General features: G+C 35.7%; 1 protein-coding gene across 6 annotated transcripts in view; it reads right to left on the reverse strand.

Moving 5' to 3' along the window:
* The window catches only part of LOC126850508 (octopamine receptor Oamb), a 108,459-nt gene that overhangs the window by 8,176 nt on the left and 86,886 nt on the right, over positions 1-13,397 (reverse strand). For 4 of the 6 annotated variants that reach the window (XM_050593614.1, XM_050593615.1, XM_050593616.1 and 1 more), the window contains exons 2-3: positions 6,617-9,187; positions 2,676-4,909 (exon numbers count right to left, since the gene is read on the reverse strand). In XM_050593614.1, the coding sequence (XP_050449571.1) occupies positions 2,676-2,936 (261 nt within the window). In that variant the 5' untranslated portion in view covers positions 2,937-4,909; positions 6,617-9,187. The remainder of the gene's footprint in view (positions 1-2,675; positions 4,910-6,616; positions 9,188-13,397) is intronic. The other 2 variants (XM_050593618.1, XM_050593617.1) reach the window with 2 other exon arrangements.

A 13,397-nucleotide genomic window follows, 5' to 3' on the forward strand; every position in this document is an offset into this window, starting at 1 on the left:
ACGTACAATGGAATCCTATATGTACCATGCATGCAGCCTGCGTGATGTATGTTGCACGCACAACGCATTCGCATAATGATGGGTAATACAACGTGTAGCTCTCTACAGGGTGGCATCCACCTTCAAATTGAGCTTTGGCTCGAGTGGCGTTAAACGCACTATCGATATTGGAATTCAGTAATTAACCTTCATTATTTACTGTCTGAGGTTTACTATAGTTGCGAATATACGGTCACTCAATATACGGCTAATAACTATAACTAAAATCGATTCACTTTTGTTTGACGATTTTTTATATTTATTGACCATTTGTTTTCTTTTTTTTTCCTCTGTCGCGACTTGAATAAATAATTAAAAGAGATTTCCGAAAACTTTGATTTATGTGTGAGAACAATTTTGCGACTACAGACAATTATACAGTTATTAAAGAAGAATATTTGTCATTTTTCTGTTAATCAAATGTGAAATATTAAAAAATGTATTTCGAGTAGCATTATTATGCATATGTATATATTCAAAACTTTGTGAAGATGTCAAAAGGACTTGCAAATGCAGTAATATTTTTGATGTTCCTTTATATCAAAAAAATTTCTTTAAATTTGTTGCTAAAAAAAACCTGAATAGTTACCAGTTAGCTCTTCAGCAATTAGCGGAAGAAAACTTTATTAATTGTTCGTTATTGTTTGCGCGACTACAGATGCACATAAATACATATGTATGTTGCGGTATAATGTGCAATCATTTCGTTTTTATTTTTATTCTCTGACTTGGTTAGACTACGCGTTATTTAAATAAAATTACAATTTTATCATATAATCAGTAGGGAATATCTGTATAGATAAATTTTATCGATATACTCGAGGAATATTAATTGAATGATATTCCGAGGTATCTAATTTCTCAAGAAAATGCCAATCGATATTCGCTTCCATTCCACCGCAAATATAATACTTTGACCGAAACGATCGTTTCGCGTTTATGAATATTTTAAGAAATTTACATCCATTATCACATTAAGTTATTCTTCCCTTAAATGCAGATATCGAGTGCTCTCCGCATCGTGCATCTTTGCGTCCAAGTCGCCCGTTATTGCTTCTTTCTTTCTTGACTTTGACGCTGAGAACGCTTTTTATACCACGCCACCCGACCCTCTCCGAATAAGAAGGATAAGGAGAAGAGATTTTTCGGAGCAGAAAGAGTCGCATCATGATAAGTGCGCGAAGAAAACGAAAGGAAGAGCAACTAACTCACTCTACATCGTGTAAAATTCAGCTCCTAAATGGAGCATCCTCGTTTTGACTTGACCTAAGAGAGACTCGCGTCGCTTTTATACATCCATGCCGTCACTCACCGAGCCGTTTCAGTCGAATACGTGCACACACGTGTGTACATCCACACACGCACACACACGCATAAATAGCGCGAGCATCGTGCGGGAATCTAGACTAAAAGGACCAAAGGGAAAAGTTGGCAAACTGTTGCGTCCTCCGCGAGTCTCACTTAACTGGCACATCTTATTCGACGATGATTTCGGGATAAAGTGCGGCATCGCGTCTTTTCTAATCGCATTAGAAAACAACGAAAGATTAAAATGCTACGATAATGCTACGATATTCGTTGAGAGACAAAGGAGATATCTTATATCCTATATCGTCGTGAAATTTGTATTCTCTTAAAAAAATTATGACTTGGAAATACTATTTTATTTTATTACTATATAAATGCATTTTTTAATAAAAATTTTCTTTTCTATAAGAAAACATATTTTAACTGTGAATGTGAAATAAAAAAAAAATAAAGTGAGCAATATTTTAACAAAATTGATTTGTGTCACCTAAGACTGTCCTTCACGCAATAATATTGAACAGATAAAAAACAAAAAGCATTACCGCATCGATTTATCGAATTGGAGAATATATTTTATGCGATTTTTATTTCGGCACTACAAAAGCTTTAAAGCAGAAGCAGAAGGGAGGGAGGGGAAGAAATTATATAATATCTAAAAATTTGAAATAAAATGCATATTTCTAAAATAATTTTTAAATAAAAATTTCAAAATTAAAATTTAAATTAATTTAAAATTGTACATACTAGTACAGTATGTATTCTCTTCGTTTACTCTGATATTGTAAAATACACCTCGTGTGTTGCATGTGGATACAGTGTAAAATAAAATTTGCTCTGTTCAAACTGCGAAAACATGTAGATTCTGTCGAAAACTGTACGCTAACGAACAATCAATGGATAGAATTTGGCTGGTGATCAACTCGTTGTTATCTCGACACATCGTAATGCCATCGCGAGTGTGATACCATACATATACAATCATCGCGTGAAAAGTGCATTATTTGGTCACGACAAAATGACTATCGTCGATTCAAGATGCAACTTTGACGGGGCAATTCAAAACGCAAAATGTCATTCATAAAACGCTACATTACTAAAACATAATCGTTATTTGATGACGAATATTTGTGGCATTATAAAAGATTTTTATCGAACGTTTCTTTTTTTATCATTTGTTTTTGTATAACACGATGACATTTATTGAAAAAAAAAAAATACCGCATCAATTTTTCTATTATGAAGATTGTATTCTGTCTTTTTTCAGTATCTATTCATTATATTCTAACGTGAAAATTGAGATGAAGCGCATAGTAAACGAAAAAACTTACCTTGAAAACCTCCCAAGTTGCGCTAAATGGCAAGACGGCGACCCCGACCATCAGATCGGCAACGGCCAGGCTCACGATGAACATATTTGTCACGTTTCTGAGCTTGCTGGTGCAGTAGACGGCCAGTATGACCAGGACGTTACCTACTACCACCATGACATTGACAATAGCCAGAATGACTAGAGTAACCACGTTTCCCAAGCTTGACCACTCGACGCCGTCGTACAAAGCAGCGCATGCGGTGGCGTTCAGGTCTCGCATTTTAATTAACTCTCGAGGTCCTCGGGTGCGCCCATGTGATCTTGTCGAAGGACTCCAGAGAATTTCGCGTACGGCAATGAGGAGAGATGCGAATCAGGAGGGACGCGCCAAACATCTCGAGTCGCCATAATCAGGAAATCAAAGTTTTTTCCCGTCAGATGCACAACAGACGACACTTACCGGTTGTAGACACTCTGTGACTCTTTATTATTTTCACTGAAAATTATAAAGAGTACGTCTTCGCATTATCGACAATGAAGATTACGATTCTTGACGATCGATCGATTCACTCGACGAATCGCGGGACTAAAATTTGAAGAAGTTCGCGGGTTTTTTATAGTCCTTAGAACACAACCGCGCTTTCTTCGTATATTAATCTATTGACTAGTTATGTTTGATCACTTTACACCTTATGAATAATTTACGCAACTTTATCTCGCGAGTTGATTGTTACTTTGGAACAGAATTATGCGAATCGTATCTAATTTTTCCGAATTATTTTAAAATTACTGCTGGGTTATTAAAAATGACAGTTGTGAGTGTCAAACAAGATATACTTGCTTTCACACTATCGACGTAATTTTTTAATTATTACACTTATGTTCTTTTTTCCGATATTTTTACTTAGCGGAGATTACATTTGTGACTTTCGTTGAACACAACCGTTAATTGAAGACGAATCCTCCGTATGAATTCCCGTCAATATTTCGAATTACGGTCGGATGAGCTTGTTAATACGCACGTGAAATATGTTCGCCGATACACCTGATCATAGACTGTGTAATTCGGCAGTTTTAGTTTCGCGGTGGCGAACACAATCGCGGAACATTGTTTCGAATAATCGATAACCCTCATTCTCTCTCCTTCTCTCTTCTTCTCAGGTCGCTCGTGTTGCACCTCGGATATCGTCTAACGTTACGCGGCCTTTAAACAACGAGTAGTGTTTTAGACAACGTCGACAGTATCGAATTCAGCGGACTACAGTCTGTTTGTCGAATATCATTCGTCGTCTTCTCTGTTTGCGAATTGCCATTGCGATCTACGTCGAGAAGACACATCGCGTCTCTCGAATTTCATCAACGTGAATTCGTAGATCAACACATTGCTTCCTCAAACATACTCTTCTCTTTACCAGGAGCATCAAAGATCTCAATGGAATCTCTTGGATCTTCTGGGTAACGTTGAGTATTTCACCCCCGTACCGAATTTTTTGTACGCGCAATTCTCTTCTACATCCACGGTTATATCTGAAATTATCGATTAAATTATCGAAGAACGCGAGATTCTATAAACGATACTTTAATGCGATTTTGCGCGGAAACGGTTCCCGCTGGTGTAATTCTCGACAAAAACCGTGCGATGAGATCGCTCTATAATCGCCCACGCCGATATCACGAGAACTTTGCATTGTCACACGATCCACGTGTCACAGTCCATTAGCGTTTTCCTAAATAGAATACAAGAGGAGAATACAAGGGAAACGTATATTAGCGAGCAAACTTCAACGACGAGTTGATACCGCACGTGTCGTGATCATTGCCAGTTTTTTCTTTCTTTCCTCTCCTTCTCCCAGCAGTTGCAGGCTGCAATTTCTTCCCCAAAGACCGTTTTAGCTCCGCTGTATTGCTTCGACTGCACTTTTCGCTTCCACACACACGACGATCACATACCCACACTAACGCGACCCTTCCTCTTTCTGCGGCTTTACCCTCTCTCGTATGACGGGAGGTACTTCCTCCTTCTTCTTTCCTTACCAAATCGAATCCGACGGAAGTCTTCCGACGTTCATTCCGCTCAAAAGATTGACGTTATCCCATCAAGAATTGAAAACAGCATCGTCGCTTCTGTCAAGCGCAGTCGTTGATTGGCATTCTCTTCTTGAATTTTACGGCCTTGAAACGATCGGTTGACTGCCTTTCCCTCGATCTCCGATCCGCTTCCAAGATAAGAGACGGCTTGATTTTTTCAGGAAGCTGTGGGAGAATTTTATTTATAAATCGATGGCGATTTCTTGAAATCCTAATTGTATAATCGACATTTTTGCTCACATAGACATATATAAATAATTTTCAGAAGCATATAAGAAATTTTTCTCGAAAATTTTACTCGAAAAATTTTAAGATAGATATTTATCATTTATCTCCTGGATTTTGCTTTCTTTCTCTCACTATTATTAATTACAATAAAAGTTTCCTGATTTTATGATTTTAACGGTTTTTCCGCCAAAGAAAGCGCTTTCCTCCCGTCGTCAAAACTTCGCAACTTTATTTAAGAACGTACGATTTTCTCATCGGTGTCTTTGTAGATGAGAGAAGAAACGCTTTGAACTTTCACATTTGTACGCACACGATCGGACGATTCGCACCGACAAATTACGGTCGTATGATTGCTACGTGATTGCCACGAGTGAGAAAAATTATTTTTCTCTTAAATTTCGCTCTTCTGCCAACGTTGTTGAAACGGAGCAGTAATTTCTGCTGTCCGCTTTGCGAGCGGGAGAGCTTGCGCTTCTCGCTCAACCCGACGACGAATATTTCATATATTCTTCGTCGGGTTGAATGAAAATCTCTATTCCGCGGCCGCCGTTTTTTTATCGTCGAGAGAATCTCGGCGTATATAAACGGTCGCTCGTTACGCTCTCGGATGTAAAAATCGAATTACTCTCGCCGTTTTATATTTGATAATCTCGCAAAAGGAGAAAGAGAGAAGAAAAGGGTTAAATTATTTCTTCTCCTGTGCCATATACTTTTAAATTAAATTCTCCATTCGCTTCTGTTCGTACTTTACTCAATTTTCCTCGTGAACAATCTCGTCTTTGCAGATCTTGTCATGTATCGCGACATTATCGTTCAATTTCTTCTGATAATTTCAAGCAGTTGTGACATTTACGACTAGTCATCGGACACGAGGATGGAGGCATAAATTAGAATCCTTCCCTTTGTTGTCGACGCTCGTTTTTTTCTCGTCAAGCGATCGAAACGAGTGAAGAAACAACTCCAAATGTATATGCGTGTTGTCTTTAACAAATGGATCCGCGTTCGTATCTGCCTCTCGAAATTCCGATTCAGGACACTCCGTGCGCGCGTGCTCGTCCCTCAGGATTACGCCTCCTGGTGCAATGAATTTGCTGTTACGCGACCGACCGGAAATTGCAATCTACCCCTACAATTTCTTCCTGACTTTTTGCAAGCTTCTACTTAGGCTGATGTTATACGCGAAAAAAAGTAATGGAAAGGAGGGGGCCTTTTTGACAGCTTTCTGCAAGTGTAATCACGTTTCACCGTGAATGGCAAGAATTGAGTTTTCAGACACGATTTTCCCGGTGGCGATTGTTCGTTGATCAGAGATGCAAGCTGGATTGATACCAAATTGATACTGAAAATTCCCGTGGTAAATCCCGGTGGATTAATCTCATCGATCGATTTTGCACGCTTTTCTCTTACTTTTTTTCGGATGGGCGTTTTATTCACTCCCGGAAACTGTTGATATCAAATTGTATCTTTTATGGTCATTTTTGCAAATGAGTGAAAAATATTATTTCTTTTTTTGACAATCATTTACTATAAAAAAAGAAAAGTAGATAGAAAACTTGAAGTCGTTTGTTCGGGCTTCAACGTTTTCTTTGCTACACTCCTTGTTCCACTTCAACAATCTTCACAAACGATTTGTCTCCTACTTACCGAGCGCGTTGCCGTTTTAGTCTGCGAATAGCTTTTCTCCGTTCCACGACGTTTCTCCTTAACTCTTTCGTTTCCTCTGCTCGTCGGATTATATATTTCCTCAGAATCGAAGAAATTGCCGGACTAGATAGCTCGTCGATTGGATAGCTCGCCCTCGTTCGCACTTTGTAATTCAAGTTTGCGGAAGTAGTCGCTTGAATCTTTAATTCAACCAGTCTGTACTTTCAATCGGATATTCTAAGCTAATCCCACTATGTTTAAATCGTTTAAAAGTCTACTTTTTTTCCTCTTCCTTACGCTGTCGAGATTCTTTCTTCTCTCTTATTTTTTTTCTTCTTTTAGGCTATCGATTAAGAGGTGCAATAAACCGGCTATTATTGTCCCTTGCTCTTTTTACGAAGAAGAGAAAGCGCTAAAACGCCGCATGAATTTTCAATTATCTTTCTTCGCAGTTTGCTTGGCACTCTCATGAGTTTTCTTTAATTACGTCAATCATCTGCACCGGTGAACGATATGCCGAATGAATAATTCTAATAATCCCTTCGGATTTAATCACAATCTATCTTCAAGTTGTGCAAAACTGGCCGGATAAATCTTCAATGAGATCACTGCTACAGTCACTTTTCCGTTTTGCGAAAGTCCGACTATTACGTTATCTGTCCTCGATAAAGATTTGAATAATACCAATGACACTATACGATGTTTAATTTTCACTTTAAAAGTGTTTATACAAAAAATCAATTTTATTTATATAATTTAGCGTTCACTCTAATTTTTGATAGTCTAATTTCATCAAAGCACTTTTAACGCTGATCTATGCTTCTCGAATGTGCCGAAAAACGGCACGAGGCAAATTTTTGTTTCAAAAATTCGATGTAAATAAACACATCCAAGAAGATCGCGTCAATTACCACCGGCTTTTGGTCTTAAGCGGCCGAATTTTCAACAATTCCAATTTGAATCACACTCCATATCTATATATATATTTTCGCAAAAAGACTCCAAATGAAAATGTTTGCTTTGATCTCTCCCCTTATATTTCTTCCATGCGTTTAAGCCTCAGTCAATTTATCCGTTCAAATTCCTTTTCACATTTCGACTGCCAATCGGTCCTCACCTTGATTCTCTCTTTCTTAATTACCCTTTCCTCCGCTCTTTTCCGCCGTTTAATTTTCTTTCCTCTCAATCCAAAACGTTTAAAATCTTCTTCACACCTCTGCCTCTTTTTCTAATATTTCCTCTCAACCGCTTGTACTTTTTAATTGTCAATTTTCTTCAGTTATTATCCCATCTGTCTGTGGATATAAGGCGCCGCAAAATTTCACGAATTTTTCCGATCTCGTCCGAAACGATCGAGTAGCTTTATAACGATATTGACGATGCAATGATCTCTTTCCGCCGATGCGGCGAAATAATTTTAAGCCTGGTCCAAGTATTGGACGATCCGAGTGCTACTCAAACTTTTTGATGCCGACGAATTGTCCTTCTTGGACTTTGCCGCTCGACGCGGCCAAAGTTATCGTAAATCTTGAACGAATCGCGTGAACATCTCGAGATCTTTTCGAGGGATTGGCTAACTTTCAGGAACAGCGACCGCTCGTCGACGACGAGAGAAAGAGAGAACACTGCCGAGTAATCGAAAGCATATTGTCGAACGTGGTTAGACGCGAATCGAAGCACGCCGGGTAAATCCGACGAATGTTTCCTCGACGTGACGTTTCCCGTGACGATGGATCGCGTTGCTTTCGTGATCGTTAACCGACAATGCAATTCTGAGTTTAGTATTTTATCCGCTCGACGCAGAAGGCAATTCTTGCCGTCATTTATGTATATGCAATCAATACGTTATACGATGGCGCTAAAAAATGCAAGGAAAACAACGTTTCGATTCCTATACTTTCGCGAAGATGAGATTAGCTTCGCCTTAATTATTTTTAATGGTCTTTAAAGAACATGGATAACATTCAGATCGCGATTAATGTTTACAGTATGGATACATAGTTTAATAATACGGATATAATGTTATTAATCACACGATAAAGTACGGCATTAACAACGATCTAGCGATGTCACAAATTATCGACGACAACGTTCCAGTCTCGTATGTTCTTCGTGAGAAGTCTAACTTGATCAGTCTTAACAAAGTTTCGCGCATCAAGCCTCTGAAAATCAGATTCTAGGAATAAAAATCACAGCCAGTGAAGTGAAATTACGTTCGTCGATCGTCGTCACGATCGCGTTCAGTCTCGTGTGCTCTCGTTTGCAATGTGTGTGTATATGTGTGTATGTGAGTGTATGTGCTCCTCTTTTCTTTACTTTCGGGTTATCGCTTTAGATGCCACTGGATGCGCTAAGTTATCTTCCGGCATCTGGCGCACTGTCTGTATCTAAGCAATCTGAAAAGCGCTGCCTTCTTGATGCGCTTCGATCGCATTATTTCGCTCGATCAGTCCTGGTGCTACAACGGCCGCTTTAGGAGACCCTCTCGAAGTAATGCGCGTAATGCATCCCACTGGGCTTCCCGATGATTTATTCCGCCCTCGCGTTCATTCCATTCTCGAACGGCAACATCTGCAAAAGAAAGCATGAGAAAAATCTCGTTGTTACTATGGCAAGGATTGACCATCGACTGTCGACGACTGCAATCGATGAGGCAGCTTAAGTCCGAAATAAAACGATAATAGGTTGCACTTGTAAGAAAATATTCAGTTGTTGCTCGGCATATTTTCTTGACAGAGAAGAAGATATATTTAACGGAATAAATTTTATTATAAAAAAAATAAAATCTTTTTCTCTTCAAGCTTCAAACTTTTTTGCACATAATTTATAATTTTTCTAGGAAATCTACTCTAAAATAATTAAATTAATAATACTTTTTTTCCCCCTTTTAAAGTTGAATATATAATCTCTTGCCTTCTCATGTATTCTGCAAATGCGCTTATAAGATAAAAATTATTTAATTAAGTTTAAGATGAAGAAATGGGTAAATTTTTTAAAATAGTGTCGATTTAATTATTAAATTAGTAAAATAAAATTTTAAAAAATTTAAATTATTAAATTTATTAAATTATTAAATCACTCAAAAAAAATATATAAATCTTGCTAATAATATCTATAATCGTTTTTATATATATTTTCTTATGATTATCAATACTTTGCAATAAAAAAATTGTTTAAATTTCTACATAATTATGCGATCTTCAAATCTATTAGAATTCTGAATAAATTTAGTAGTTCCATGCCACCACAAAACAAATCGAATAATTTAGAAATGGTACGGTGTGCGCAAAGTCAATAGAGGATTCTCTTCAAAGACTAGATGGAATTGAACGTAGATGAATGGACAATCCCGGACGAGCAAAAAAGAAAGCCGATGGCAATTGCCATTCAAATACGCGGATGCTGGAAACGGAGATCATCGGTCTATTATCGTTCACAGTCGTTATCATTACGCTTCCTTCTTCGAAAATTGCGACTCGCGAGATGCAAATGACTTTTTTTCGACAATTTTATCCGAAAATCATACTCATGTTAAATATGAGTTTCGATAAAAACCACTTACAAATCTTCATATTTTGCCAATAACGATTGTTTGTAATCGTAAATTGTGTTGCGACATGTGACATAAATTTTCTGAAATTTTAGTTTTTTGCATTTAATTGCATCTATGTATGTCAATCTTTTTAATTTTATCTATTTAATCTCATTTATAAACGCAAAGAATATAAATATTTGTATACATATATTTATACATTTATAGATAAATTTTAAACATTTCGTTATTTTACTCATACTTCTAATGTTAATTTTCTACACTTAGATCTAATAAAATAAAATATATTGTGCGATATGAAGATGAATTTGTAATTTATACTTGTATGCCTTCGTCTTATTTGTAAGTAGGTTACAGAAAGTCCTGCTTTTTCTTCCTTTTTTTTTTTTAATTGCAATTGAGTGCATCTCAATAGCAGCTGGTGCATCCAAGTGAAAAACCCGATAGTTCGATAAGGATGTTTGACGTAATTCATTGGAAATGTTCGAAGATAGAATGTGACAATAACAAAACGTTACGGCATATAAATATATGTACGATAAAAAAATATTAATAGTATAATTAATTTATAATTTATGTTTATATGTCTTTAAGTAATTTAAAGTAATAACAAATGTCATCAAAAGAAAATATCTCATATGTCTGTAAAATTATAGAAATAAGATTATTTTTTATAATAAAATATATATCTGTATAATTTTATTTTTTACATTCTTTCATCCTTGATCCCATGATATATTAGAAAAGTGAAAAACATACAAAGTTTCGAATTCTTTTAAATCTGTTATCCTTGAATCTTATAATTTTATTCTAAAATTATAAATATAGAGCAGGGCGCTTGCTAATTACAAGTCATAAAGAAACTTGAAGAAAACTGATACTTGCTGCTCTATTTTTTTATTTTTCTATATGTATCGATATAAAAATGAATCGCGTAAAAAGCATTAATTGCATGGCTGTTTATTCTTTCCTTATTTATGCAAAATGCACAATAACAAATATGACAAAGAAATTATGAGTAAAATTTATTAAATGATAAACAGAAAGAAGAAGAAAAGAAACGAGGAACGGTAAAACCGAGATACTGCACTGCACACATATGTTTGCAGAAACAGTAAACACAGAAATACAGAGAAAATACAACACAACTTGCAGCCAGCAAGAGTATTACGTTTATTAATTAATATTTGTTCTTTATCTCGCATCTATGTACGTAAAGAATAAAGAATTATATATATATATAAGTAACTTCTTCTCATCCAATTATATTATTGGATCTCATTCTTCGTGTTCATTCTTCTGCGAATCTCTTTCTATAATTCATTTATATATATTAAAATATTCTTTCTTATATTTTATTATATCAGTTATTAAAATATTACCACACCTATAAAGTTATAACATTTATTTAAGGTAATGTAATATTTATCCGTTAATAACAAAAATCCATTAGCGCAAATGCATTAATGGATTTAGATTATTTTGTTATTTTTAAAATAATATAATATTCAAAAATAAGTAAAAAATGCGAAAAAGAATATTAATAATCCGATAGAACATTAATCGACATAATTCCGTATTTGCACGCAATGTAAAAAAGAGGATATGCATAACCGAGTAGTAGAATACACATAAGGGAGGACCATCCTGAGAAGTCTTACAGAACATTTATGTAAGTGCAGAGTTCATCACGTATGCATGTACATCGACTTGTAAAAGAGAAACAGCCTTTATGTGAAAATGCGCGCGCGAAAGAGGATGATTATACCTGTATACATGTATATAGTACGTCTTTAGTATATACTGAAACTACGTATTTTCTCATTCTTATGTTTACAGAAGCTCGAAACAATCGTGAAGTTAAGAAGCATTTTTATAACCAGGAATAAAACCTCAAAGAATGTGAAGGGACACGTATTATGCGAGAAGTTTGACCTATTCCAACCACATCGCGCTCACAGTGTATAATATATAATACAGCTATTTTGTTTCACTTTATCTTTATAATTTCTATAATGTTAATTATATGGCAAAAATGTTTATAAAAAAAATTTAAATCGATTAGATCTTTTTATTAAAATATATACGTAAATCACGATAAATTCTGTATTTCTCATAATTGGCAAAATATGAAGCACGTAGTTATTTTTTTAAATAATTTATAAAAAAATTGAGCGCGAAAAATCAATTTTCATAATCAAAATTAACTCGACAAAAAACTGTCTCTAACTCGGCGCAATTTCTCACGCAATTTTTCAAGAGATTGGCTTTTAATCGGCACGTGACATAGCTCTTCATTGAAATCATGCTGGTGCCAAAGTAGCGCGAGGCTGTTTAACGAGTCCGAAAACTTTAAATTGCTACATCCATCGAAGAAAAGTTCCCGGAACATTAGCTTGCCGGTATCTTTCCATTCATTTCGGCAGCGTACATAAATTTTCCCCTTCGTATCTTAAGATTCGCTTTCTCGATCCGGCATAAATTCCGCGCGACTTCGATATCAGGATCGAATCTCTTCTTTCTTTCTTCGTTTCTCGTGTGGAAAAAGTTTGTTCTTCCGGGGAGGAGAGTATAAGTCGCGCGAAATTACACTTCGCTGATTAACGGGTGTCAAGAGCGAAAATTTCGATGTGCATCGATGTATGAAGTGGAACACACGCACGCAGCTAAAATCAATATCGAGATACAGGGATAATTGACGTTTTTAAAAAAATATCTTGCTGAAAAATATACTACAAACTTTCCTAAAAACTTATTGTTAGACAAAGCATCAATATGCCTACATCAATATCTTTCATCAATATCTTTTGAAATACAGTTGCGCTTGAAAAAAAGCATCCCTTTCAAAATTATAAGCATATCCCTATAATAGATTAATATAGAAAGAAATATTTTTTTTTTCAATACAACACATTACATATATTTAAATTTCCGTTTGACATTTCGAATGCTCAACAAATAGCATTAAAATCAATTTGATATTTTTAGTAAAATAAAATTAATAATTTTTACAAATATTTATTTTAATTAATATATAGAAACTTCCTTTTAAATTTTTTTTTTCACTGCAATTAAAACGCCGTAAACATATTGTTGAGATCTTCTCGTGAGAATTGCAAAGCGGAGACAAGTCCCTTTGGAATTACCTCCGACTTTGACTTTGGCCCGACACGGAATAGATTCGCTCCCCCAGCAAACGTCGCTTATTTAATTTAAAGTGTAACTTCG

This window comes from Cataglyphis hispanica, chromosome 6 (assembly GCF_021464435.1).
Source record: "Cataglyphis hispanica isolate Lineage 1 chromosome 6, ULB_Chis1_1.0, whole genome shotgun sequence".
Taxonomy (NCBI): domain Eukaryota; kingdom Metazoa; phylum Arthropoda; class Insecta; order Hymenoptera; family Formicidae; genus Cataglyphis; species Cataglyphis hispanica.